General features: G+C 51.1%; 1 protein-coding gene across 3 annotated transcripts in view; it reads right to left on the minus strand.

The window, feature by feature from the left end:
• The window catches only part of MYRIP (myosin VIIA and Rab interacting protein), a 250,095-nt gene that overhangs the window by 47,981 nt on the left and 174,341 nt on the right, over positions 1-27,773 (minus strand). For 2 of the 3 annotated variants that reach the window (XM_062200662.1, XM_062200661.1), the window contains exons 3-9: positions 25,365-25,501; positions 21,256-21,336; positions 16,997-17,094; positions 16,721-16,801; positions 15,218-15,346; positions 6,703-6,856; positions 1,019-1,638 (exon numbers count right to left, since the gene is read on the minus strand). In XM_062200662.1, the coding sequence (XP_062056646.1) occupies positions 1,019-1,638; positions 6,703-6,856; positions 15,218-15,346; positions 16,721-16,801; positions 16,997-17,094; positions 21,256-21,336; positions 25,365-25,501 (1,300 nt within the window). The remainder of the gene's footprint in view (positions 1-1,018; positions 1,639-6,702; positions 6,857-15,217; positions 15,347-16,720; positions 16,802-16,996; positions 17,095-21,255; positions 21,337-25,364; positions 25,502-27,773) is intronic. The other variant, XM_062200663.1, reaches the window with a different exon arrangement.

The following is a 27,773-nucleotide window of genomic DNA, read 5'->3' on the forward strand; positions in this document are numbered from 1 at the left end:
GCGGCCACCGGGTCTCGCACCTTTCTGCTGGCCCACGCTTGATCTTTAAGGACGCCTTGCAAAGCTGAGCAAAGTCGAGGACGACTTTCAAGTCACTGCTGGATACAGGCAGCTTTAGACGTGCATTTGTGGCGGAGACCTGGCATTCCACCCCAGCAAGCGAGTCACATAGAGGCTGTGCCAATGTGTTCCCTGGACTCAGGGCTTGCCTTTGACCAACAGGGACTTTAATGGGCAATGCAGGGCATGGTGGCGGGGATCATGGGAGCTGTGGCAACGTTCAGGAAGTGGAGTACCCCCCCACCCCCCGCCCAGGGGCGTGACAAGTCCAACTGATAGCAAAGTCATCGACAACTCTGAACCCACCTAGATTTCCCATGAGAAAATCTCAGTTTCAAATGCTGCAAAAAAATCAACCACTTCTAAGGAACCACTCAACCTTCCCGGGCCACAGGCATATGTCACTTTTACTTGACAAACACTGCTTTGAGGAGGCTAGAGATGGCTCCACCACAGCTGGTACTGGGTCCCCACGGTGACACGCAGGCCTTTAGCTCAAGAGGCCATGGCTGGAGCCCAGCGCAGGCAAAGGCACAGAGCTGGGAATGAGCAGAGTGCAGGAGGGGATAGGTGGCTCCTGTGCTGCCAGTCCACGGGCCATGAGAAACGCTAAGCAACACATACACATGTGGCGGACTGAGAGTGTACAGGTGCACTTTTCTAAGGGGAGTTCACAGCTTTCAACCACGTTTACAACAGGGGGTCATCAACTAGGCCACGTGGGAAGAGCCGGGGTGTGGGGCGCCCAGAAGGCATGGGGTGTGACATGGATAAGAGTCGCAGAGCACTGGAAACACAGCCTTGCCTTACGCTGAATGACACTGGCTGAGTCCCAAGTTATACAACACCAGGACCACGCAGCCACAAAACCAACACTAGGACTCTGTCACCAGTGCACACAGGACAACAGAGCCTATTGAGAAGTCTGTGTGCATGTGTGTACGCACAGTTCTGTTACCTGGTGTGCGTGCAGATCCTGGGTGTGGGCGCTGTGGGAGGGTGGTTCTTTGCTTAGGTCCTCTGAGCCCATGCGCGCCCTTCTCCACCTCCTGGTCCACCGGTCTGTGGCCTGAGAGGCGTCTTCCGGCTCACTGCTGTCTGAGGTCTCCCCACTGGCCACCTGGGGGTTGAAGTTCACGTCCAGCTCTCCCTGGAGGCGCATCTTCTCGGCCTCTGGGTTCCTGGGAGCCTTCCTCTGCAGCCAGGACAGCCTGGCCCGGCACGCTGCTTCCCGGTAAGAGCCCGCCGAGGAGGTCTCGGAGTCAGAGCACATGGTCTCGGGGTTGGGGGACATCCCGGAGCATGGAGAGGCAGCTGAGGGGCCGGCAGAGCCCTGAGCCTGGGGGTTCCTGGGCCGGCCCCGGGGCCGCGGACACAGCTTGCTCAGGGCTTCGCTCCAGTCAAATTCCTCCTCGCTGTCGGAACCCATCTCATCATAGGCGGACGCCACACTGGAGGCTTCCTCCAGGGCCTGAAATGTCCCACTCTTGGGCTTGGCCAGCAGGCGGGTGGGGGGCAGAGTGCCATCCTTTACTGCCACCCAGTTGCCATCGGGGCTCTGCAGAACCGGGGCCAAGGCTGTGGAAGGGAAGAGAGGAGAGAGGGGCTATCATCACCTTAGCGCAAAGTGAGGTCTGCACCTGTCACCTCCCTAGGACTGGCTCACAGAGGGGCTGGGGGGACAGGGACCTTTCAACTCTGCCCTGCAAGTTTAAGACGTCCTTGAGGCCTCACTGGTGGAGACAGACTCTCAGATTTGTTCCTGTAGCACCTCCACCAGGGTAGGTGGCCACCTTGGTGCTCAGAATGGCCCCACGCCTGCCCTAGGCTGGTTTGAGATGGGAGAGGACAGGACTCCCCTTGGCAGCCCCAGCTTATGGCTCTTTAATCTTGGATCATGGTTTTGTCTCTGGGATCCTCTTGATGGAACGTTAAGCCCATCACCTGCCCTGGCGCATGTCACCGGTCTGCACATCCACCCTAGGGCTTTCACTGGTCTCACAACAGCCTTGTGAGGTGGACACACAGGCCTGCCATGAACTGGAGGCACTGCCTTGTTCTTTCTGGAAAGGAAAACTAGCCAAAGAGGAGCAGGGCTGAGCGGCCTGCTGGAGGGTGCAGGGCAGTCATGGGCAGCATGGGGACAGGTGCACCTTCCATCCGATACCAGCTCATAGGCTAGGCCAAGGGAGGCCTTGGCCAGGTATGAAGCACCATGCAAGAGCCCCCAGAGCCATCCCAGATGGTCTGGTCCAGCCTGGGGCTGCCCAGGGCCTCTGCATCCCACAAGCTGACCTGCATCCAGAGAGGTGGGGGGCAGGGAGGAGCTGCTGTGTTTTGTTTTTGCTAAAAGGCAAAAGGGACAAAGCTCTGATGCTGAAAGTAAGAGGACATGGTGCTTGTGTGGCCCTGGGCACGTCAGAGGCCAGCTGATGCTGTCTTTCATCACGATCTGTGCGGGGATGCCTGGAGGAGGGTGCTGAGGGCCCCTGGGGCTTGGAAGGGATGACCCTCAACCTGTGACAGCAGCTTCCGGACCAGAGGCTCACCAGGGCCACAGCTGTGCTGCAGTAGGGACCTTGAAGCTGTGCCTACTTCCTGCTACTACAAACACACAGGTTCTCGCCCCCCTTCAACTATGACTGCCCGGCAGACTGGAATGCACGTGCTGGCGTTGCACGGTGTCGCCTTCAGGGCAGCGAGCTTGCTGGGCCTGTTTCAGAGCCACGGCTCTGGCAGAACAGCTGTTTTCAGCTCAGCGACCCACTTCCACTTCAGTGGCCTGGCTACAGCTCAGATGGGCGGGACATCAGGTTCCCTTTCAGGAGTGGGGCTTTCTTGCATGCAGGAGGGGGCAGGGTCCCAGTAGTGGGCTGATGATAGCAGGGGCCATCTGGAAGCCGGAGGCTACGTGCCCAGCATCTCTGTTGTTCCTGCTGTCAGTATCCCCCTCCCCACCCAAGGCTGCCTCATATACCTCATCCCACCGCCTCCTTCTCCCAGAGTGCATTCTCTCCCTGTCCAGATGTGGCCTCCTCCTCACTCAACCTTCCTCACAAGCTCATTCTGAGATCCTCCTTGGGTGCTGGTTGGCCAGGCACACAGCCGAGGCAGCTGAGAGAGCCTGGACCTCGGTCCTCGATTCGTCTCTCGAAGCAAAGTCACCTGTTTGGTCCCAGAGCCAGTTTGTGCAAGGGAAAGACCGTGCATCCTGACATCAGAGGACTGGGCGGGAACCCTCTCAACCACTGGGCAGCTCTCAGCGCTTCTACAGCTTCTCCCAGGGCCATGGGACAAGGCCACTTAAGGAAAGGCTCTGGTGATGCCCTCAGTGTCTGGCTCCAGGACTGTGGTCCCTAGACTCCCAACAGCCGCGCCGTGGTTGGAGAGGATCCCGCTCACGGCTAGCAACTCTCCTGCCTTTTACACCCCCAGGTTTCTATGAGCCTTCAGGGAAACTAGAAGTTGCCCAGCTACAAGCTCAGCAAAAACCTCTCCTTCTAAAGGAAGGCCCTGAACACCTGACCTTATGAAACCCTGGTCTTTGTCAAGCTGCACCGTCTGAACTGCTCAACATTGCACTTGGTTCCTGGTATCACATTCTCTCAGGCCACTGGGAACACCCCTCGGGGACCCGACTGCCCCCAACACTCCACTTAGCCACACTCCTGCTTTTTCAGTATCGTGCAGACAACTTAGAGCGAGCTACCCAAAAGCAGTGACAACTCCCCCAGCACTGAGCACACGCCTTCAGATACCGCAGGTGCTCAGTCAAGTCCCATAAAAAGAACGTGCGTTCATTGCCGGCGCCGTGGCTCACTAGGCTAATCCTCTGCCTGCGGCACCAGCACACCGGGTTCTGGTCCCAATTGGGGCGCTGGTTTCTGTCCCGGTTGCCCCTCTTCCTGTCCAGCTCTCTGCTGTGGCCCTGGAGTGCAGTGGAGGATGGCCCAAGTGTTTGGGCCTTGCACCCGCATGGGAGACCAGGAGGAAGCACCTGGCTCCTGGCTTTGGATCGGCGCAGCACGCGGGCCACAACACACCAGCCGTAGAGGCCACTTGGGGGGTGAACCAACGGAAAAGGAAGACCTTTCTCTGTCTCTCTCTCTAACTCTGCCTGTCAAAAAATAAAAAAATAAAGAACGTGTGTTCACTGCTGTAAGCACCGTCAAGACTGAAAGTAGCAGCGCTCTGGCTGATGCAAACCAAAGTGCCCCTATGGCTGACCCCATCGGTGCACGAACAGGCTCCAAACCAACCCACTTCCTGCAGCATCAACACAGCTGCTAAAAATAGCCCGGTGGCCGTCCCACCCCCTGGGCCTGCTCTGTTCTACATTTCTGCTGTGTGCACACTGAGCCATGCCTCTGGGAGTAATGTGCTTCCTGCTAAACATGTCACACAACCCTGCAGACCTCTGTGGTTGGCATGGAGATGAGCATGCCGAGGGCTCAACAGTACCTAGAAACAGCAGAAGTGTTCTACGCCCAGTGCCTTGATTTTCAAGCGTCATCCGTAGAGATGGATGGATTTCTGAGTAGGGTATAAAACCCTGTTGTGCACAATGCACAAATCCTATAAGGGTGCACAAAAGCAGGCTTTGAAAACCCAAGGCCTTTGCATGTTCAATAGAGATAATTGTAATTTTGCTATTTTGTAAAATGCAGTATCTCGACAAAGTTCTCCATCATGTCCTATGAATCTATCACTTTGTAAGCCTGAACTCTGATGTGCTGGCTTTTGTTTGTTTTTATAGTGGGGAGAGACTGGTCATGCAGCGGTCGAAAACACGCATGTTGGTGTTGGGTCGTTTGGGTGTGAGGATCAGCTCTGCTCACGTTAGCCCTGGAGTCCTGGACAAGTCACCGGACCTCACTGTCCATCAACGTGCTTCTATTCCAAGCAACTGTCAAGGACAGTTTTTGCCAATGCCGTTGGAAGAATAAATAAAGGAGTTACTGCACATTGGAAAGTGATTTTTTAAAAACCAGTTATTATGGTTTATTGGAGATCTACTCTACGATATTCTTATATGCCCTGTGGAACCTCAGCGTCATTTCTCTGTGGGAATTTGCTAGCTACAGGAAAGGAGGGAGAATCAGAACGCATGAAGGAACCTGAATGCACGGGGTAGAGCAGCAGTTGAGAGAGGCCCATCCAGAAAGGAAAAACGCACATCAGCAGCACAAACACAACCCACGCTGTGTGCTACCCAATCCCTGCACTGCTGTGCTTCTGCGGTTTCTCCTAAGAGGTTTGCACGGCCACGGTCTCCTTTGGGAAATCTTTAGAAGATCAGTTTAAAAATATTGACTGTCTTCTGATTGTCTGCACCATGCCAACGGTGGGTCTCATTCACATTGCAGGTAAACCTTCTCCCTTATAGAATCGAAACGACAGCACGGTCTTGAAGTTTATCTCTAGGACGGCTGTCTCGCTGTAAACATTTCTTGTTGTTCAGGAAAGACATCTGGAATTGATGAAGAATGGGAGATGAGAACCCCATCGCCAACTTCCTCATGGGAGCTGAGTGTGTCTGGCTTCCATTACACAGGAGGTGTGGACTCGGTGAGGAGAGGGGCAGAGCTTTGCTGGGGCAGGGGTTGTCACCTTTGTTCTGATGGTCGTGTGGCCTAAGAAGCCCTCAGGTGGGTCCCAGATACCCCCAGCCCCCTGAAGTGGCTTCAGGAAGGTGACTCTGCTCACTTAAACCTGTTCATTTTGAGGGCTTACATGACTTGGCAGCTTTCTATAAGACTGCGCGACACAGACATTGGGCTGAGCTCAACTGCTCTCTTCAGAGGCCGGACATTCTAGGAGGAGGAACCAGGAAGAGGAAAGACCCCAAGTGAACAGCAAAACCACACGCAGGCACAGAGGGGAGACCACGCATATAGGTGTGCCCACAGGACAGGAGTCACTGTGGCAGGTGCCTTCCCCAGACGGTGGGGAAGGGGCTGGGAAGCAGGCATGCCGGGACCTCCACTCCTTTCTTCCTCCATCTGATGGCCCAACCTGGGTGACCCAGCAGAAGACTCAGGGCCCTGGGGGACAGCAGAGTCCCCAGGTACGAGTGGTGGTCTCTACAGGCCTGCCATGGGCCAGGGACACCTACTCCGCACTCCTGGGTGGTGAGAAAGAAAACTATTGCATTTCGCCACTAGAACATTCGGCTGAGCTGTTAGAGGAGCATGCATTGCCCTAGTACACCCAGCTTCAGAAAAGGCACCTTTAAAACAAGGCTGCTGTTGGGACCCATGTCCCTTTGAAAGCTAAAGTACCTCCTAGGCTGCTCTGGTGCCCTTGACCTACAAAGGACTCATTCTCCTGGTGCCCCCACAGCAGGCATCTCATGAGGGGACACGCAGCAGCATGCTGGGAGCTCCTTGACCCTGACCTCTCCGGTCTCAATAAAGAACACAGGGTGCCAGCGACACATCAAGAGCCCTCATTCTACCCCTGCAGCTAGGAGAGCATGACCACACCAAACACAGTGTGTCTGCTGGAGGCTTCGCGACTCAGTGACTTAACTGCCCGCAGTGAGCGTGCACCAAGAGCAGTGCAGCCACACAACAGCCCCGAGGCTCTAGGACAGCGCTGGGGAAGCCCACAGCCCAACCACAAACAGCTTAAAACCATTACTAGTTTCATCCAGTCTGTCCACGCTCTTCCAGCTGGGCAGGGCAGACTTGTCCCTTGCATGCTGGCCCCGGGCCCGCAGCTTCTGCGACACGGTGTCCAGGGAGGAAGTCTTCAGGGCCTCGTCTCCGGTGATGGAGAAGGCAGACTGGGACCGCTGTGGGAAGAGAAGAGGGGACAGGGGCGCTCGTCAGGCACTCTTCCTGGGTCGAACACCTTCAGCCTCTGGGCGTGCATGTGGACTGCACACAGGGAACGCATTTGATGGTATTGGTTTTTCTCCTGTGGTCAGAACATAACACCATGTCACACATATATGGAGGATTCCCTGTTAATTCTGCTGCAAGCTGGCTAGGCCTTCCAGAAGTCTAAGACATGCAGTGCACAGAGCCAGCGCTGTGGCCTAGGTTAAGCATCCGCCGGAGTGCCGGCATCTCTTATGAGCACCCATTCGAGTCCTGGCTCTTCCACGTCCAACCCAGCTCTCTGCTGATGACTGGGAAAGCAATAGAAGATGGCACAGTGCTTGGGTCCCTATAGCTGCATGGGAGATCCGAAAAATCTCCTGGCTCCTGACCTCAGATCAGCCCAGCTGTGGCTGTTGCAGCTATCTGGGGAGTGAACCAGCGGATGGAAGATCTCTCTGTCTCTCCCTCTGTCTGTAACTCTTTCTTTCAAGTAAATAAATAAATCTTTAAGGGGGGGGGTGCAGTGGAGCCACCACAGCCAACTGTCACATGGCTTCTTTTATTTATTATTGTTATTTGACATAGAGAGAGAAAGCGAGAGAGTGAGAGAGAGCGAAAGAGAACAAGCAAGAGAGAGAGAGCGCGCTCAATCTCATCCACTGGCTCACTCTCCCAAAGCCTGCACTGTTGGCAGTGGCACGGCCCTAACTAAACACTTGACCTGTCACCTGCTGCTTCCCAGGGGGCTCATGAGCAGGCAGCTGGAATCAGGACCCAGGGCGGGGGCAGGCACTCCCATCTAAGATGTGGGTGTCCCACCTGGCATCGTTGCTGCTCTTCCAAATGTCTGTCCCCATTTTGCTCTGTCAATGAACTTCACAGGCAAAGAACCTACTTACAAAGCCACTGAAACAAAGTAGAACTCAGGCTCCCTAAGCAATCTGGCTCCCCCTGCTGGCCAACCGCCCCACTCCTTGCTATCCCAAGCAAGAAACGTGTCACATTCCCTACTTCCCTCCCCTGCTCCCACAGGTGCTTAGGAGATAAAAGGAGAGCTCTGGAGGGTTGTGGAGGGGTTTGCAGCTGAACAGGAATTTGCCCCGCCTGGGCTCTGACACCAGCCCTGCTATGACAACTTGGCCAAGTGACTTAATTCCTTGTGGTCTGGAAACTTAACTTTGCTCTTTGCTTGCAGGAAACCACATGATAAGGGGTAGCATAGAGCAGAAAAGGTGTTGAGAATAGCAAAGACAGCAAATTCTGACCCAAATGTATTTGGTGACAGCAATGAGCTTTGTGAGAACCAGTACTCCATGACCCTTCCTGCTCTGGACTCTGAACAAGGCTGAGAAAAAGCACACGGAGACAGATGATCACCCAAGTCCAGCACTCCCAGCGCTGCAGGCCTGGGAGGAGCCCAGGGGCCCTCACACACATGGGTTCTGGAATGTTCTATTGGGGAGCGTGGCATAGACCAGTTGAAGTTCAGAACATGATAGGAAATCTCCATGTCTATTTCCAAGATCTTGGGATTATCCAGGAAGCAAATAGGTCGACAGAACAAATATGGAGCCCTCTTATGTCCTCGCCATTCTCTGAATGGAGAAGAGACAGCAAGACGGGCCTGCACCCCTGACATTCAACACACGAATCACAGGTTAATGCAGCCCAATGGCAGATGAGTCGTCCCCCAGACTCCATGTTGCTAAGATCCACTGCAAGCTGGCTGTGGCCCATGGGAAACCCACTGATACTTAATACTTGATATTAATAATATTAAATATTAACACGTTAATATTTAATAAATATTAGCTGGGCTGGGGGTCCTGGCTTCCTCTGTGTTTGTTTGGGCTTGACAGCACTTGATATCCAACGTCTCCTCTCGGGCCTGATCCATGACACCGTGAAGCAAAAAAGGAGCTGTCCTGTAACAGGACCATCCCAAGCCCCAGGAGCAGTAGCCAGCACAGAACTGGAAAGCAAGGAATGCCTGTGGTGTCACGAGTGGGACTTGGCGATGGCTGCAGACACGCCATTTTTTTTCAATGACAACTTAGATAAAACTGGGGTGTAAGAGACAAAAAATAGAAGCCCACTGCTGTCCCCACTTACATCCTGGGGAGCAAAGTTCTACGTGCAGGAGGTCAAGCTAACACTCCCCTCAAGTGGCTCCGATTTGGATCTGGTTTCTGCCAAATTCACTGCAATGAATGCGTGGTCCAGAAGGTGGCGCCACAGCAAGGCTTTTACTCACCAGCCAGCTCCATCTCTATGGCTCCTGGGCCGTGATGGGGTCACTCGGTAATTTATTTTCTCAGTATCCCTGCTGAGCCCTGGTGCCCATCCTTTCTTTCTCACCCACAGACTCTGCTTTTCTTCCCTTCCTACCACCCTGGGGTCCATGGTGGAATCAGGGCTGGTGTAGCTTTGGGGTCGCTGGCCAGAGTCACACATCTCTGCTATGGGGACTGGCAGTGGCTGGGGGGAGCCCTCGGGTCCAGTAGTCTTGCAAAGAGGGACTTGTGAATTTCAGCTTCCGGGAGGGAGGGAGAGGGAAACAGAGAGACAGAGAGAGAAGGAGACACCTTGTCTTTGCTCATCAGGCACCAACTAGCAAGTGACAGATGCTAGCTCTTCAGTGGGCCGTTCGGATCTCGGAAAAACATCAGTGTTCTAAGCCTCACCTTTCTCGTGTTCAGGGATCATGAAGCATTTAATAAATATTAGCCCAAGTAAGATCATTTGTTCAGCCTACCACCAAGCCAGGGAAACCAGTCCAGTCTCCCACTCAATCTGATTGGGTGCACATGGGTAAACTGAGTCAGTACTGCTCAAGGGCAGAGTCAGGGGCTGAGCATCGGTCTGCGTGGCTCCCGGGGGATGCTGGCGCATGCCTGCCAGCCTTTTCCAAAAACCAGGAACAAGGCGTTTCTGGTTCACACGTTCCAGCCCAGGAGGACTCGCCACCTGAGCCAGCCCACTCTCCGAGGCTCTGGGCGAGACATCCACCGTGTTCGCGAGTTCCCTCGGTCCATCTTCCCGGGCGGCAGCCCGTGTTCTACCCACACTTCCAGGAAGGAAGCACTGTGGCTCTGAGCGCTGTGACTAGCATCACTCCTACAGGCACTGGTGTGGCTTCACAGGTCTTTGCTCCCAAGGAGCCCCCAGCAGGAAACAGAGAGAGAATGTTTTAGTATCAAGGACTGGAGAGCAAAGGGATAAGAGTGGTCACAGGCATTGATGCGACTGAGGCATGCTTCGCTTTGTATTTTTAAGGTCAGACGCAGGCATTAAAATCACCCTGTAATTAGGTCAATATTAAAAAGTACAGCAGCCTTTCAAAGCAGAGAATGGACGTGAGGGAGGAAGTGAGAGAGACACAAATGGCTGAGGCAGACAGACAGAGCTGGGAGATGGGCGACAGAGAGTAGCCGGAGTCAGAGCGTCATCAGGCACGTAAGAGCCGTCTGGCCCTGCTGTCATCACCTTTGTCACCAACAGGATCACCAGATTACCGTGGTCCCCATTTTTATATACATGTGCCCAAAGAGGCATTCCATCAATTAGACCCCCTATGCTGGAGCCTTCTAGAATATTCCATGCCAAGAGCCACACGATGCAGCAGGGACCTGGAAGGGGAATGAACGGTCTTTAAAGAGCACAGGTGCGAAACCCCACAGGAGAGGGGACGGACCTCTGGGTGTTGCAGCTAAGCCCGTGCGGCAGCACTGTCAGCATTTGGGGTTCTTCTGTGATGCCCTGAGCCAGACATGCCCTAGCTATTGGAGACCTGAAGACAGAGGAGGCCCCACCAGGAGGCGACCTGTCACCATCTGCAGGTCAGGAAGCCCTGTGATCCTAGAAGAGGTCGTTGGTCCATGTCCTGGCTCTGCCCAGCGTCCCTGTGGGTCTCTGCTCTCATGCGTGCTGTTTGTCTCTTCTTTATCTACATCCCCAGAGCCAGTGCTGCATGATACAAATCCCCACGGCGATGCGAACAGCCCGCACCTGTGCCATTCAGCACGGGCCACCAGGCACGGGTGCTCATGAGCAACCAAAGAGCTGGGATTTCAATGTATCCAGTTGCAACCGGGTTAAATTTAAATACAGTCATTTGGGCAGCACAGCCCTAGATTCTCTGAGCTCAACGGGGGCCTTGGATACTGAGCCTGTGAATCTCATTTTACTGAGCAAAATGCTAAGTCACGGGCTTTGGGGCAGAAAAACGATACGCAAATCTGTGGCCTCAATTTTCTCATCTGTAAAATGGGTCAGTACCTGTGTCTCCATGTTGTGATGACAAGGAAAATACACAACATGCAGTAGGCAAGCAGAGTGCCTGTTCCTTAATCAGTGGTCACTCCCAGTCCCTTTGCACATGGACCTCGGTGGCAGCTAGAGCCACAGGCACAAGGCTGCACAGACGCGGCGCCGTCACTCCTGTTGTATTCTGTATGGGTACTGCTCCTGGAGCCGAGCCACAGGGCAGCCTTGGCCAGGGCCCGTCCCTCTCACTGGTCCTTCAACGTGGAACATGGACGCCTTTCACTGGGTTTTGCCTGTTAGGCTAAAGGCCTGTGTCTGGGTGTTTGTACAAAGCCGTAATCACAGCACTTTACCAAAAGGTCAACCCAGTCACTTCGAAGGGGGCGGGTCCCAGAGCTCTCGCTGGGACTTTGGTCAACAAACTTCTCTCTGCTTCTGTTCCCATCACAGGTACTCCAGGAGCCAGACTGGAAGTTTTCAAGTCCAGGGCTTGCCTGCTGACCTTGGACCCAGATCCAGCTGTATATGCCCGAATGCCCATCACATACTCAGCTACAGCAAAGCCAGAACAAACGAGACCACCGAGGATCAGGAGGGGGCTGATATCACGGGCTTCACAAGGGCAAGTTGTGCAGTGGCTCAGCTGGGTACATCATGCATTTCTCTTTATTCCCAGATCTGGGTTGTTTAGCCTTGGGCAGCCCCCATGACTGTAAGTGTGGCTGGAGTGGGATAAAGCATGTACTTCCTCCCATCTGATATTGTTGACAGACATGTGCTGTTTACATATTGCAGATCACGAGATGTTAAGAACATACAAGGAGAGGACAGGAGGAAACCTTGACCAAATGCCCAAGTCAGAGTCGGGGGTTGTGGTAGGAGCCGGGCAATGATCTCGTCCTTTCTGAAGGGTGCCCGTGTCCCTGCTAGGCACACAATCGGGGTGCTGACAGCGTTGTGCCAGGAGGGGTGCTCTCCCAGTGGGGAGCATCAGTGTGTCCTCTATGGGGCCTCCCAGTACCTCCCCCTGCCCGCCCACACAGGCAGACACAAGTACCCAGGAGGTGGACGTAGCCCGCAAAGCACCAGGAATCAGAACTTCAAAAGGCACATTAGAATCCAGTAGCTTTTTTTCTATCTGAAAGCCTCCAGAAACAAAAAGCCAAGGAAAGTTTACGTTCCCTCTGCATCACTGTCAACACAGCGGCCGTGAGTCAAGGGAGGCGGGGATTAGGCAAGGTAGATTTTCTAGCGGGAGAATCACATCTGCAGAGGTTTCTGGTTTAGCAAATCACATGGGAATCCAGGGAAGCGCTGGGATTTGCTCCTCAGTGAAGAACCCACGGAGATTGTCCCAGAGAGCTGATGAACCCAGCAGGAGATTCACCTTGGGCAGCGCCCCCTGCTGTGTATAGCCTGTAATCGCTGCTCTGCCTGCCCTTCAGATTCCTGGTACCAGTGCCCACTGTCCCAAACCTCCCGTGAGCACCTCCAGCTCAGCAGGCAGGAGGAGCCCCTTGTCTAGTTTTAACCATGTGCACCACAAGGGGACCCGGGAGACATCGGGGAGGAAGCAGGGCTCTCCAGTGAGACAGGAGACAGCCGAGGGTAGGAGATGCTTGGAGCCCAGAGACAAGGGCTCTGGTTCTTGAACCCCTTAGCTCCAGTGGCTCAAGCTAGCTGGGCCTCACTTTGCTTCTCTCCTCTCTGTGGATCTCAGGGGATTTGCACGAGAACTTCAGATGCCGTTCAGGGCTGCGGTGGGCGGATGCAAACGGGCAACCAGGGAAAGGTCTGTTTCCGCGGAGGGGTCCTTTCAGCGCAGGGGGATGTGGGACAGGGTGAGGAAAGGCGCTCTTGGCCACTGAGGAGGGAAGAACAAGGCAGCCCCGAGATGCAGAGAGCGGACAGAGGTGGTCCAGTTGGGCAAGCTGAGACTGCGGGAAGAAGCAAGCCGATGCCATCTTGCTCTGTGTGTGTGTGTGTGTGTGTGTATACCTGCAGTGGGCTGGCTGGATAGCGGGCAGGCAGCCCATGTTTCAGAACCTGTGGGACAGCTGCTGCTGTCCGGGCTGGGGCCAGCCGACCGAAACACACAGAGGTCCAACTCCTAACTCACAGGGCACCTTGTGCCACAGTCACCTTGATTTTGAAAAGCAGAAACAGCGCGGCCACAGAGAGAACGATGGGTACCACTTGGGGGATCCGCTGATGCGCTAAGAGCTCTGTCTCCACCTCTCCTTCCCTTTCAGTCTCCAGCCGCATGGCTGCCGCTCTGTTTCCAGAACGGGCCGGCTCGCAGCCTCCCTGTATGCTGTTCCTTCTACGGAAATGCTTTCCCTCCGCTGCTCCCAAAGCTCCTGTGTTTCCAGTCTTGATTTCATGTCACCTCCTAGGAAAGTCTTCCCAGATTGCCCCCTAATCAAGCCAGCAGGTGCTCTCTGTGCCCTGGGGGCTCCTGTGTGCCTGTCGATGTGCAGCTCACCTCCACACTACTGTGGAGCCTGTTTCTGCAGAGAGCCCCAACTCCGCAGCACCCCCACAGGCTCCCCCCCGCCCACCCCGCAGAGCAGCCCAGCGAAGATGGTGGTACCTGTGTGAGGAATCCTTTGGGCAAAGGAATTGGTACCCCAGTGGTCAGGGTCAAGAGCAAACCCAGAATCCCATCCCAGCCGCGGCACAGGCACAGGCTCCCTGGACTTGACTCTGACTCCTCCACTCGACTGTCTGCGACTACCATTGGGATTTCTACTTCCCAGAGCCCCGAAAACACAAGTCTTTGACTTTGCAGAAAACACTCCAGAAAGACTCTCCAAATGCAAGGTGCATGCAGGTGGAACCCAGGAAGGGCAGGTGTGAGTTACTGAGTTTGAGTGACAGACCACTTGAAGGGCATCTGACCTCCGCTCTGCACGGTAGGGGCCTCCCCGTCTCACTGCCAGCAGGGTACCTTCCTGCTCTGAACCCCGAACCCCTTTCCAGCGTGCGTCTTTCACCTGGATGCCCACCTCTGCACTGTCTCCTAGCTTCTCCTTCTCACCAGTAGTAACTGCATTTCCCTCCTGCCTTGCTAACCGGCATGGAAAGTTCTGGAGGGAAGAGACCCAAGTCTTTGGTTTATTTTTCTGTCTTTGATGTTGAACACACAATAGCAGTAGTAACACAAGCCAGCAGCATGCCGGCAAGGGGAGTTCTGCCAATCCAGCGACAAAGGCAAATCTCTGATAAAGCGCTAAGTTACTCCTCGCTGCCCCCACCTGCTGGGCACGCGGTGAGGCCACTGGGGAGTTCCTGCAGGTGAGGAATGGCAATCACTTCTGGAACTTCCCCTGCTACCTTTCAGGCTGTTTGTGAACCCTGCCCCTGTTGGAATGAGTCCCACCGGGGGCCTATGGGGAAAACGATGTATTCCTGCTGCAGTCTTCTCCACGGCTGACTTTCCAGTTTTAAACCACACTGTGTGTTGCCCTGTCCTGGCCCTATGTTCTGACCACGGGCGCCCCAGGGTTTGGCTGACCCTGCTCCACCTGGCTCCTCCCCATCACTGCAGTGTCCTGCATGTGCCCTGTGCGCCCCCTGTTGGGCTAACTTGGCCCAGCAGCCAAGGGTTGTATGAGCTCTGGGAGCACTGTGCCCATGGCGTCAATCTTAGAGTGCCAGACAAAAACAGGGGTGGCACCACACTGAGGCCTCCCCACCAGGTCCAGATGTGGCTGAGATGACAGTGGCGGTTTTCTTGCTGTCCCTCCTGTTTTTGAGTAAATCAGGTGAGCTACACTGTTAAGAATGCACGTGTCCCTCATGAAGCTATTCCCTCTGATGGGACTCTGGGTAGCCCTCCCCAGGATGAATTAAAAATGCTACACATGAACATCTTCACTCTCCCCTCTCTTGCTCTCTAGGTAAAAGCCCCCTCTATGTGCCTCCTTGGTCTCCGTCTCTCCTCTCTCACCCACCTGCCCCCACTCTCATTCATTCATTCATTCATTCATTCTCTCCTGTCCTTTAAGATCCAGTGGGTACCGGTCAACTTCAAGTGCACAGAGCATTCGCCGGGGACTCACCCAGAGGGTGGCAGGAGGTTGGCGGGCTCCTGGGGAGGCCATCCTGCCGCTGTCCACTGCCTGCAGGCTGCAGCTCGGGGGCTCGTCTTCCACCTGCTGCTCACTTCTGCTCTTCTGCTTTCGAATGATCTGGACAGGGGGTGTGAAAAGAGCAGGACAAGTTATTGGACCAGGCTCCAGGAACTACGTGGACGGGGTCCCAGAGACAAGTAACTGGGATTACCTTTGGGATTTTTCTTTTTTTTAAAAATCCAATCAAGAGCTTGGTTGCCATAGAACGCCAACCTATCTCTGATCTGCCTTACGATGAGGCAGCACGGTGGTGGCCTTGAACATTCTTCAGCTCTTTACAGTTGGCAAATACAGTCACCCCTGGGGGTCCATGAGGATGGTTTCCAAGACCCCCTTGCAGAACCCAACCTCTGAGGATGCTCCACCCCTTTTATATATAATGGTGCAGTATGTTCACACAGCCTCAGCACCACGTCCCATTTCCTTTATATTCTCTCTGGACTACTTAGGGCACCTACTACGGTGTAAATGCTCTGTCCCCAGTGGGCAAACTGTACCGTCTGCAAAGAGTGACAGAAAACAGTCGGTGTGTGCTCAGGACAGACCAGGTCCAGCTACACAGAGCATGAACCGGAGGCCAGCAGGTGCTGGAGGCGGGTGGAGGAGCTGTAGAACCATAGAGGCTGTCGCAGGGTGAGCTTACACCTCACTTCATCTGTACCGATTCAGCCCAAACGGCCACAACAGCCAGTGTTGATACAGGCTCAAGTCAGGAGCCTGAAACTCCATCTGGGTCTCCCATGTGGGTGCAGGAGCCTAAGCACTTGGGTCATCTTCCACTGCCTTCCTAGGCACATTAGCAGGGAGCTGGATTGCATGTGGAGTAGACAGGACTTGAACTGGTAATCCCATGCTGGCATTGCAAATGACAACTTAACTCATTGTACCACAATGCTGGCCCCTCAAATATTTTGGATCTACAGTCGATTCAACTGAGGGATGCCAAAGCCCACAGACACGGAGGGCTAAGTACAAGTCTTCAGCAAGCTAACTGTCTCTCTCAGAGGCCTGCAATACACTGGGTTCTGTGCTTGGGTACTGTATATGCTTTACCTCATTCAGAGTGTTTCTAAGAGAAAAAGGCCCTCATTCACCCCATTTTATAGATGAACAAACAGGCTCAGAGAGACAAGGCAAGCAGCCAGGGTCACACAACCCACGCACGCTGTGGCTGGGTCTCAGGGGTCTCAGCCTGCAGTCTGGCTGTGAATCCTGCCTCGAGGGTGTGGCCCCCTGCGGAGGAGGGGCCAGACACCCACAGTCACCAGGATGGCTTCTGCCTCCGCTCAGCCGGACCACTCGCCGTGCAGCACAGCCATTCAGACTTCACGGGGCCATCTGTGCAAAGGCCTCCAGGCTCTGAGCTCCCCACATGTGGGAAGCAGCTGAAAAATAAAAATGTCCTGGCCCAGGCAGCCAGGCTGCACCCACCTTCTGCAGGATGGTCGTGGCCAACTCCTCCGTTAGCTCCTCCTTGTGGTCCCGCAGGTAACTGGCCTCGTTCTGCTTGTCCTGTGGAGCAAGAGAAGTGCTGAGGGGGGTTGGGGGGATCTGGCAATCACTCTTCTGGGAGCAGAGGAGGTGGGCACGGCTCCAGTGGGGGCTGCTATAACACCGATTTCCTGACAATCTACTTTCTCCTGGCAGCCAGCAACTGCCCCCACTCCCCAGCCACCACCACCCATAGGGGACAGGGGGAGGCCCTACCAGGCTGTCCCCATAGGATTCTGCTTTGGAGATGGCTTCCTCAATGGCTTCTTCAGCCACCCTCAGGGCGACAGCCAAGGTGTCCATCACGCTGTGTCCTGCACGGGAAACAGAATACAGAGCAAGGTCTACAAGGGAAGCAGGTGCGCACCGACCGGTCCACCTGCAGCTCCTCCGCCCCAGTCCTTCAGGGGCTCCAGGGGGAGAGGCAAACTGCTCAGGGGGGCACAGAGCTCCCTGCTGTCCCACCTACCCTCTCTGTCCCCATGCGTTATTCACACCATGTGCACTGTGGAGTTATTCAGGAATCCTGAGAGCTACCAGCTCTCCTGACATGACTCCATCACTATGGGCCTATGGTCTCCTGCTCCTGGTTCTGGGGACCCTAAAGCTTAACCCAGGGTTCCTCCTTGATCCCTTCAATCACCCCAGTGCCTTGATGTCCATCCAGGGTCCTGGGTTTGCTTCCTCTGGAGCCAGACAGACTCTACCCCCTGTCCCCCTCCCATAGGTCATTCTCAGCAGGATCTGGCTGCATCCATTGTTGTATCCTAACACTAAGGACAGATCTGAGCACACACAGTGGCTTAAACAAAGTAACAGCTTAAGGGTCCAATACAAGGAAATAATGGTTCTTTATCCAGTTTGTCAGATAGACATTATTTTTGTTTTCACATAATGTGTCACTGTGATGACAGGGATAAAAGTTATTAAATGTCCTAAGAATACCAGGCTGTGATACTGGTTAAAAGCAAATACAAGGGGCCGGCGCTGGGTGTAGTAGGCTAAGCCTTTGCTTGCAGCACCAGCATCCTATATGGGTAGCAGTACGAGTCCTGGCTACTCCTCTTCTGATCCAGCTCTCTGCTGTGGCCTAGGAAAGCAGTGAAGGATGGCCCAAGTCCTTGGGTCCCTGCACCTGTGTGGAGACCTAGAAGAAACTCCTGGCTTCAAATCAGCCCAGCTGTGACCATTGTGGTCATTTGGGGAGTGAACCAGTGGATGGAAGATCTCTCTATATATTTATTTTGAAAGGCAGAGTTACATATAAATAAATCTGATAAGCACCTGGCTCCTGCCACCGGAACAGCGCGGTGCGCTGGCCGCAGCGCGCTACCGCGGCGGCCATTGGAGGGTGAACCAACGGCAGAGGGAAGACCTTTCTCTCTGTCTCTCTCTCTCACTGTCCACTCTGCCTGTCAAAAATTTAAAAAAAAAAAAAAAGAAGTAAAAAAAAACCCCAAATAATGGAAAGAGCATGAAGAAAAGGGAACTTTTTTTTTAAAAAAAATAACAATCTATTTATTTCAGAGAGAGAGAGAGAGAGAGAGAGAGAGAGAGATTGAGATTGATCCTCCATCCACTGAATCATTCCCCAAATGGCTGCAATAGCTAAAGCTGGGCTGATTTAAAGCCAGGAGCTAGGAGCTTCCTCCAAAGTCTCCCATATGGGTGCAGGGGCTCAAGGACCTGGGTCATTTTCTTTTGCTTTCCCAGGCCATAGAAGAGAGCTGGATCAGAAGTGGAGCAGCCAGGACTCAAACTGGCGGCCATATGGGATGCTGGCACTGCAGGCGGTGGCTCCCTCTACACCACAGCGTCAGCCTGGAACAGGGAACTCTTTATGCACTACTGGTGGGAATTTAAGTTAGTATAGCCATTGTGGAGAACAGTAAGGAGGCTGCTTAACAAACAAAAACAAAAACCAAAAAAACGGGGCTGGTGCTGTGCCTCAGTGGGTCAAGCCATCATCTGCAGTGCTGGCATCCAATATGGGCACCGGTTCCAGTCTTAGCTGCTCCACTTCCCATCCAGCTCCTTGTTAATGGTAGGGAAAGCAGTGGAATATGGCCAAAGTGCTTGGGCCCCTGGACCTACGCGGGTGACCCAAAAGAGGCTCCTGGCTCCGGGCTGCAGCCTGCCCTAGTCCTGGCCATTGCAGCCAACTAAGGAATGAACCACTGGATGGAAGATTCTCTGTCTCTTTCTCTCTGCACCTCTGCCTTTCAAATTAAAAAATTAAAAACAAAACAAAACAAAAAACCCAAAACAAAAAAAAAAAACAACAACAAAGAATAGGAGCAAACTAGTGGATGAAAGATTCTCTGTCTCCTCCTTTCTCCCTCCCTCTCTGTAACTTTGCCTTTCCAAAAAAAAAAAAAAAAAAAAACCAGATCTAACATATGATCCAGTTATCTAAGATTTGAGTAACATCCACAGGAAAGGGAATAAGCATAGTGAATCGATACCTCTACTCCCATGTTTATTGCTGCACTATCACAACGGCTAAGATGTGGAATTAATGTCTATGCTTATCAATGGATGAGTGGATAAAGAAAATGTGGTGTGCACACACAGTGACATATTACACAACCACAAAAGGAACATCTGCGATCACTTGCAGCAGCATGGATAGGTGGCAGGACAGTGAGCTGAGTGAAGTAGCTAAGACACAGAAAGAAAAATACTGATACATAGATGCAACAAAAAGTGAATGTGAATATAAAGTAGTGGCTGCTAGAAAGTAGGAAAGATGGTGGGACATGGAGGAGAGCGAAGGTTGCACAATGGGTACCCAGTTACATGGAAGGAGTAGGATCTAGTATTCTACGTATTGCAGGCAGACATAGTTCACAGGAAGCTACTCCATGGTTTATGAACGAGTAGAAGAGAGGAGTGAACAAGCATAAAGTAACAATAAGGAGATGGAAACGTTAACTATCCTGATTGATCACTACATATTCATATATATATATATTTACTGAAGTATAATATACCTCATAGGGATGTACAATTACTATATGCTCATCAAGAATTTTTAAATAATGTTCAAGGAAGTGGAAATGCTAATTATTCTGATGTGGTACCATACTGTGTACCCCATGAAAACAGGCAATGAAAATAAAACATAAAGAAAGCTGAACCGTAAACTCTGGGCTGGAATCAAGGCTGGTCACTTACAGCTGTGCAGCAGGTGGACAGTGTCACTCATGGGCAAGTTGTAGGCTGCAAGGATGACACAGGCTGGAACCTTCCCAAGAAGGTTCTCATCAGAAACACACTACTATGGGAACTGCTTCACAGCCTAGCATAGAAGCTGAAAAGCCCCAGGATACACAGCTAAGCCCTAGAAAAGCAGTTGGTGTAATTCAGTCCAAACCCAAAGGTCTGAGAAATGAGGCAACCAAGGGTCCATGTCACTGATTCTGAAGACTCAAGAACCAGGTGCTCTGATGTCCCAGGGCAGGAGAGGATGGCTGTGTCAAGTTTGGAAGATAAAGAAGGAATCTACTTCCTTTGCCTTTTTGTTCTGTCTGGGCCCTCAAGATTACTGATATCCGCCCACATGGGTAAGAGCAGATATTCTCAACTAACTCAGCCTACTGATTCAGACACTAACCTCCTCTAGAAACACCCTCACAGACACACCCACAAATTGTTCTTTACTAGCCATTGGGCATCCTTTAGGGTAGTCAAGTTGACACATAAAATTAAGCATCATAGCACCCACAGCAAGAACTGTTGGAGACTTAGGTGAGTAACTTAGAAGCCACGGCTTACCAACGTCAAGCTTTTTAGAGAAGGAGTTGAAGTGCTTCAGTAGTTTTTGTTTGAAATTAGAAGTCTGTTTTGCTTTTAACCACTGCTCTAAGGGGACTATTTTATTGGTATAATAAAAAAGTTGGCCTTGCGCTGTGGCATAGTAGGCTAAGCTTATGTACATAGCGCCGGCATCCAATATGGGTGCTGGTTCATGTCCCAGCTGTTCCTCTTCTGATCCAGCTCTCTGCTATGGCCTGGGAAAGCAGAAGATGACCCAAGTCCTTGGGCCCCTGCACCCACATGAGAGACCTGGAAGAAGCTCCTGGCTTCAGATCAGCCCAGTTCTGGCCATTGTGGCCATTTGAGGAGTGAACCAGCAGATGGGAGACCTTTCGCTTTCTCTCCCTCTCTGTAACTCTATCTCACAAATAAATAAATAAAATCCTTATTATAAAAAAGTATAAGTTAACCAATAAATGGATTAGTTATTTCTAGGAATATTTTAGAAGGAGATGCACAAATCAGAGGACTGATTATTAAGCTTCAATGCCAGTTGATCATCAAAGAGTTGGGTAGTGAACAGTTTTCCAGGCCACATTTTGTGTGTGTGTGTGTGTGTGTGTATTTGCATCCAGGAGTAAGAAGTGACCTGGGGGACTCTGAAGGTTTTTTTTTTCCTCCAACTTCTCAGTAGCTATCAACTCCAGAAACCTTACCTTCTGACTGCCTATAAAATGTTGAGTCACTTCCTGAAATGCTTCCTTCATTCTCCAGATTTGACTCAAACAATCCTCCTCCTAGAATGAGAGGGAGACAGAGAGAATAAAAGGTTTATAGCGAACATCACTGCACTGGCAAACCACCAGTACTCACTTGGATTAAGTTAGCCTCGCAAGTGGATTTAGAGAATCCTCGGATCCACCACAATAATCTTGTCATCCTGTACATATTTTCGCCCTCTCACAATAATTCCTGGTGAAGCCTTCTGTCTCCTGTAACTCTCTTCCAGTACCTTCTGCTGTGACTTGAATGTTTATTGCCTCCCAAACTCATGCTGAATGCTAATTCCCTAGGCAACAATGTTGGGAGGTGGAAACCAACACCAAGTGATTACATCTTGAGAGCTCTGCTTCACGAATGTATTGATGCATTTTCTCTTGAGTGGGCTAGTTATTAGGAGAGTGAGCTTGAAACAAAAGTGGTCCCTTCTTGCTCTCTCTGCCTCTTGTCTATGCTCTCCTGTCCTTCTGCCTAGGGATAACGTGGCAGGATGACCTTGGCCACGCTCTTGGACCTTCTAGCCCTTAGAACTCAGAGCCCAATAAACTTCCACTGTTTATAAACTACCAAGTCTCAAGATGTTCTGGTCCAGCAACACAAAATGGTCTAAGATACCTTTTTTGGAGGTAACGGAGAGGTCAAAGAAAGAAAGAATGTGAGATCAATTCCTGGACAGGCATCTTTCTAACTGTGTGACTCTGAGCAAGTTTCCTTATCTAACACTCAGTTTCCAGAAAAACAGGAGTAATACAGCAGAGTTCACAGTACAGTTAAAATGTTCGGTGGGGAAGACTGATCTAGCCAGTGAAGGGGCTGCCAGGAAGTTAGAGAACGGAGCTTAGCAAGTGGCTTGCACAGGGATGGGCAACAGGAGAACAAGTTACATCCAAGGATTTATAGAAGAGGCAATGAGGGGTCACAGAAAGGGATCAGATTTGTGCTTCCACAGGTGTGTCATGGCTACTGTGTAGAGAAGAGCTTGGAAGGAGAAGGGGGAGATGGGGAGTGAGGAAGGACAAGACATGAAAGCTCCAAGAGCAACCCACTCTCTGGAGTTTGCTTGTGATGAGATGGGCAGAGCAATGAGTGGAGAAACAGGCAATTTAGGAATTGGGAGAGACTCGAGTGTGCTTAGAAACCACCAGGAAGGATCTGCTTAAGACACAGGTTGTCTAGGCAGGATGGAGTGACCTTGAGACCTTCCTGGAAGGTGACGGGAATTATATGCAAAGAACAAGAGGAGGGGCAGTTCACAGAGTAGGGGGATGGTGCCCCAACTGCAGCCTCAGGTAGCCTGTCTGACATGAGCAGAGGAAGGCGAGGTACTCCACTGAGAAAATGAGGAGACTGCAGAGTCTGAGGAGAGATTATGTTAAAATGTGTGTGAGCTTGCCACAGGACTGGGCTCATCAGGGGACAAGCTCCTGTTTTTCAAGACTTGAAATCAAGACTGTCAACACAATGTCCATCCCTCTGTTTCTCCTTAAATGCATAGGTGGGAGCATCTGTGTCATTTAGGATGATGTGATTCTCTCCAAGGGCAGACAGCAATCATTAGGGAGTACAATGAGTCAGCAGCCAGAGGATGCTGAGTCACTGCTTCTCATGACTTGGACGAACCTCTGAGTTCATGGAATCTAGCACTCTGAAAAGTTCACATGTGTCAATCAAATCCCAGATGAAAGAGGCAAGAGACCTTTCCAATAATCATGTCAAAAATAGACACAGTACTAACATGTGCAACAGGGTTTGCTTTCCCCATTGTATTTATCCAATATGAAATAAAAGCACGTATTATTTCTCCAATGGTTTCAAGACTAAGTATGTTAATAATGGCTACTTTTAGATTTTCATGTAGTGCTTCTTTTTAGGATAACTTAAAAATGTCATGCTGGCTCCATTAGATGGGCCATAGAATTACTCAATGCCACTGGACACTATGTTACTAATAAATGTGGTTACTTAGGAATCTGATTTCTTTACTGGAATGCTGGCTTGGAGATGGCAGGGGATAGCCCAGCATCTCCACCTCAACTTTTTTACACAGTTGGTGTTCAATAGCTGTTTACTGAAGAAATGGACAAATCTGAGACCTATCTGGAAAAATGATGAGTTCCCTTTTTTAGGCCTAATCTAGCACCTGATATGGGCCAAGGGAGAAGAGTGAGGCTAGCTTGGGAGGGACAGATGGCAGGACAAGGTGTGCATGTGAAAACATTATTGTCTGGTGATTATGGATTTAGGCTTGGGTATCATCTCATAAATTGATCCTTATCTGCTTGTCTTCATGTTTATCAAAAGGAAACCTTGGAGACACTGATCATACTAAAGCAACTGATTATAATATGCACTTTTAGAAAATGTCTTGGATTTCACAAGGTGCGTTTTAGAAAATGTCTTGGATTTCACAAGGTGCGTTTCAGATCGAACTACTGCAGTAGTGAGAAGGCATGATGTGCCAGGCACGGATCCCTGTTTTGGGAACACAGAGATGGAGAAGCTACCACCTGCACATCAGGGACTGGCTGGAGATGTGGCCTTGTGAGGCATCACCTGGATGCAATGCGGTACGTGCTGCTACTGAGGCTCGGATTAAAGAAGTGGCGAGTCATAGAGGACTCAGCACCTCAGTCAACTTCAACTGCGGCAGGTGCTTGGCCCCAGCAACTGGTTCTCCTTTGAAGAGGACACTTGTACATGTCAAAGCCCTGCACCAGCCCACTTGTCCACCTCTTCCTGGGGGAGGGGAGGGCTCAGGAAGAAACGGAGAGAAATCAGTAGAGTGCTTGGCTCTCTAGGATCCTCCATATGTTTGCTTTCTCCATCAATGTGCATCAGTGGTAGTAGATGCTTCTAAGATTTGAATTTGGGGATATTTAAAGGGGTAAATAAAACAGACCCACGGAAGCACAACACAGCAAAGAAAGATGGGATACAGATGAATGAGCAGATTCTATTCTGGAACCCTCATGGGATAGCTCTTGGGGTCAAGAAATGATGGTTGTGTTACTTTTAACCTTTATTTCTTTTTTGCCTTCACTCCTAGACCAAAAAAAAAATGTATAAAACTCAGTAGAGAGAAGATAAAAATAATACGTGGCAACCTCCGGCACTGCTCTCTTAGCTACAGGCTCCCAGAGTAGTTTGAAAGACAGACTCTAACAAGCACCACAAAAAGCCCTAATGATGTTCTGTCTTTAATGCTTCCACCTTATTTTCCCATTGTCTAAGTGGCTGGCATGGTTTTCGATAAGATACAACTAACGACTTTCAGAGAATACAACAGTGTAAAATAATGATGGAGAATAAGCTACAAATGATATGGATGAGATATTTTTTCTTTCTTGTTTCTCACAGATAAAAAGCATTCATCTGTGTCTGCAAGGGGATGAAAAAAACCTGTCTCTATACAGAAAAAAAAAAAATCACGCTTTTTTGGAAGACATGGTGTTCACATTCTGACAACCATTTCTTTCTACTCGCTGGTCTAACAGGACCAAAGAACACAATTTCTCAATCTAGTTAACTTGTGGTTTTGACTGTATTTTAATAGTATTGGCAAAATGGCAAAATCCTTTAACTTTTTTGGCAGGAAGCCAGTGCCTTCCTGAACCTCCCATTCCATCAAATGCTGAACCTGGGAAGAACAGAATTTGGTAGGAAGAGAGGGGAGCAGAGGACACACATCCTGCGAGCTCAGACCTCATCTCTCTGTAACCAAAGGAAAATGACTTTCCAACGTTTTAATCCTTAAGGGATGACCAAGAATCTCTCACTTGAAAGGATCCAGAATTAAAACACTCACAGCTTGCAGAGATACTGGTCTTCCCTGTCCCTAACGTATGAGCTCTGGTTCATAGGGATGCTGGAACCAAGGTCAGAACTGGAGTTCCTGGCATCCGTCCCTCTGCTCCTCAAGATATCTAGGCAAACGTCTCTGCCCCGCGCGTGTGCGCCCCAACAGACAGGGCCCCTCTCCCCCATAACCCAGGCTTTCCTCTCTTCGCTCCGCCCACCAAGCCCTCCAGAGCCGCAGAGTACCTACCGAGAAGGTCGAAGCAGGCGCCGCTCTCCAGCCGGTGTTTCCGGTACAGGTTCTTCAGGACCTTGGCGCTGCCGAACCGCTTGAAGCGGCTCTTCACGTTGTTGTAGAACCACTCCAGAGACTGTGTTCTCAGAAGCCTGAGCGAGGGACAGAACCACAGGACAGAACGTTACGAGTGTCCACCAGTGAGTGGCAAACCGCGTTGCAGCTCCTTCCCGTCGAGGTGTGGGGTTTATTTCTCCACCCTTTGACTCTGGGCTGGGCTCTCGGCCAAGCACAGAGGTGGAAGTGGTGCCGTGTGAATCCCGAATCCTGTAGTTTCCTTCCTGCTGTAACCCATCAGCAGGTGACCGAGCCTAGCTGAGCCGGCTGTGTGATGAGATACGTGCACAGCCCAATCACCCCTCCTGCCCTGGCCAACAGGGTGAGGCCACACTCTGCCAGTTGACCCCAGGCAAGACCAGCAGGCTCATCCAACCTGAGTCCAAAGAGCAAGCTAATACATGCTTGCTATTCTAAGATATTCCATTTGGAGGTGGTTTATTGTACAGCAGAGATTAACTGATGCGTCTGTTTAATAGCAGGTTTTGGATCTGACACTCTTTAGCATGGGAAAACAAAGAGCACAAGTCAGACAGCAAAATTCTCCAGGCTCTTCTAGAACCAGCTTGAAGCACCATGGGAAGCGGTTTCATGGTCAGTGCCACAATCGTTGGTGCTAACCATTGTCAAGATCCTTTTCTTTAATGCCGGATGAGAACCAATCTCTACAGACTTTCCACTTGCAGAATAGTTTTCATTGCTGTTGTCGCAATTATGGATGTAATACTACACATGCAGAAAAACGCAATGAAGATAAAGACCACCGATTCCACAGACAAACAGCACAGTTAGCTGCTCTTCTTCTTCAGGCCCCAGTTTATTAAAGAGTGAGAATGGAATCAGACATTTTGACAAGTGTCTGGAACACTGTAAGTGAATGGTGACATGCAGGTTATAGAAGGCACCGTCCTTCAGGAAGCAAGAGCTGGGATACACTGTGGAGGTGACAGTGTAGCAAACCCTAGGGAGCACCCGCACCCCGGCCATGCCCACCGCCCTGATCCCACCCACATGTCCCAGATGGCAGCTTTTCTGAGGCAGTGCCCCACCTCCAGTTTCCTTTCAAAAGACAAAGGTTCACTGGGAATTCTAACCTGTCCAGAGGCAGAGGAGGTGTGGGCTGGTTACCTTTGTTAACCAATCAAGTCTTTTTTTTAAATCATGAAGAGATAACAAAATTCACCAGCCATCTGAAACAGCCCAGGGGCACAGGAATAAAGTACCCAGATCAGCAAAGGACAATTTACAAAAGTCCAGTATACATCATTCAAAGAACTGAAGAAAACCCAAGATTCCAATTAATAGTGATTTGAAAGACACAACAGGCTAGTGTGATGTGAAATATAAGAACTCAGAGGACAGAAATGCCCCAGGAACAGAAAATGGTGTCAACACTTAACAGAAGGTCTAAACATTAAAGTCAATATAAAATTTCTAGAATATAGGAACAGCAGCCAAGAAGATGGGACCTATGAGAAGAAAAAGACTTGGAGGATCCATTGAGGAGGTTCAGCATCTAACACAAATCTGTAAAGGGAGAGAAGAGAAAAAGGGAGAGGAGGAAAAAAAAAAAGTCAAAGATAGAACACAGGAAAACTTTCCCAAACTAAGAAAGGCAACTAAAAAGGGGTCCCAGGGGCCAGTGTTGTGGCGCAGTAGGTTAAGCTGCTGCCTGTAACTCCACAGACATCCCATAGGAGAACCAGGTCAGCACATTTTTTGAGTGCTTATCCTCTGCTTACCTTTCACATCACAACAGCCCATTGTATGGAGTAGCTTCTTTTAAATCATGATTGACTTTTAATTGGAATCTGCATTATTTTCAGTACTTTGGATTATCTTGATTTGACCTTTGTTGCTTGGTCATTCCTTCTTATGCTACTGAGCTGTTTCAAATGGCTGGTTATCCCTGATCATCTATTCATTTTTTTTTTTAAACAAAGGGCCTGGTTAATTAAGAAAAGTAACTAGCATGAGTTACCCAGACCCCAGTTCCTTTACAGGTGGTCTCAGCCTTGCCCCCAAGGAAAGCTCCCCAGGAGAATCCTCTCTGCTCTGATAACTCTGGCCTGATAACACTGACTGAGCAGTAAAACCCTTATGTCCTTCCCCCAAGGCAGGGCCCCTGGGGGAGGCCCTCCAGTCTGACAGCACTCCGTAAAACCTTGGGTGGAATTTCACCCAATTCACACTCAGCAAGCTCTGTCCTGAAGGAGGAGGAGGAGGGGAAGGAGGAAAAGCGGGAAGAACTGGACCCCTCTCCCTTATAAGCCCCAGCCTGAACAAACGCCCAGCACTCAGGGGTCT

The sequence above is a fragment of the Lepus europaeus genome, chromosome 9 (assembly GCF_033115175.1).
Source record: "Lepus europaeus isolate LE1 chromosome 9, mLepTim1.pri, whole genome shotgun sequence".
Classification (NCBI taxonomy): Eukaryota; Metazoa; Chordata; class Mammalia; order Lagomorpha; family Leporidae; genus Lepus; species Lepus europaeus.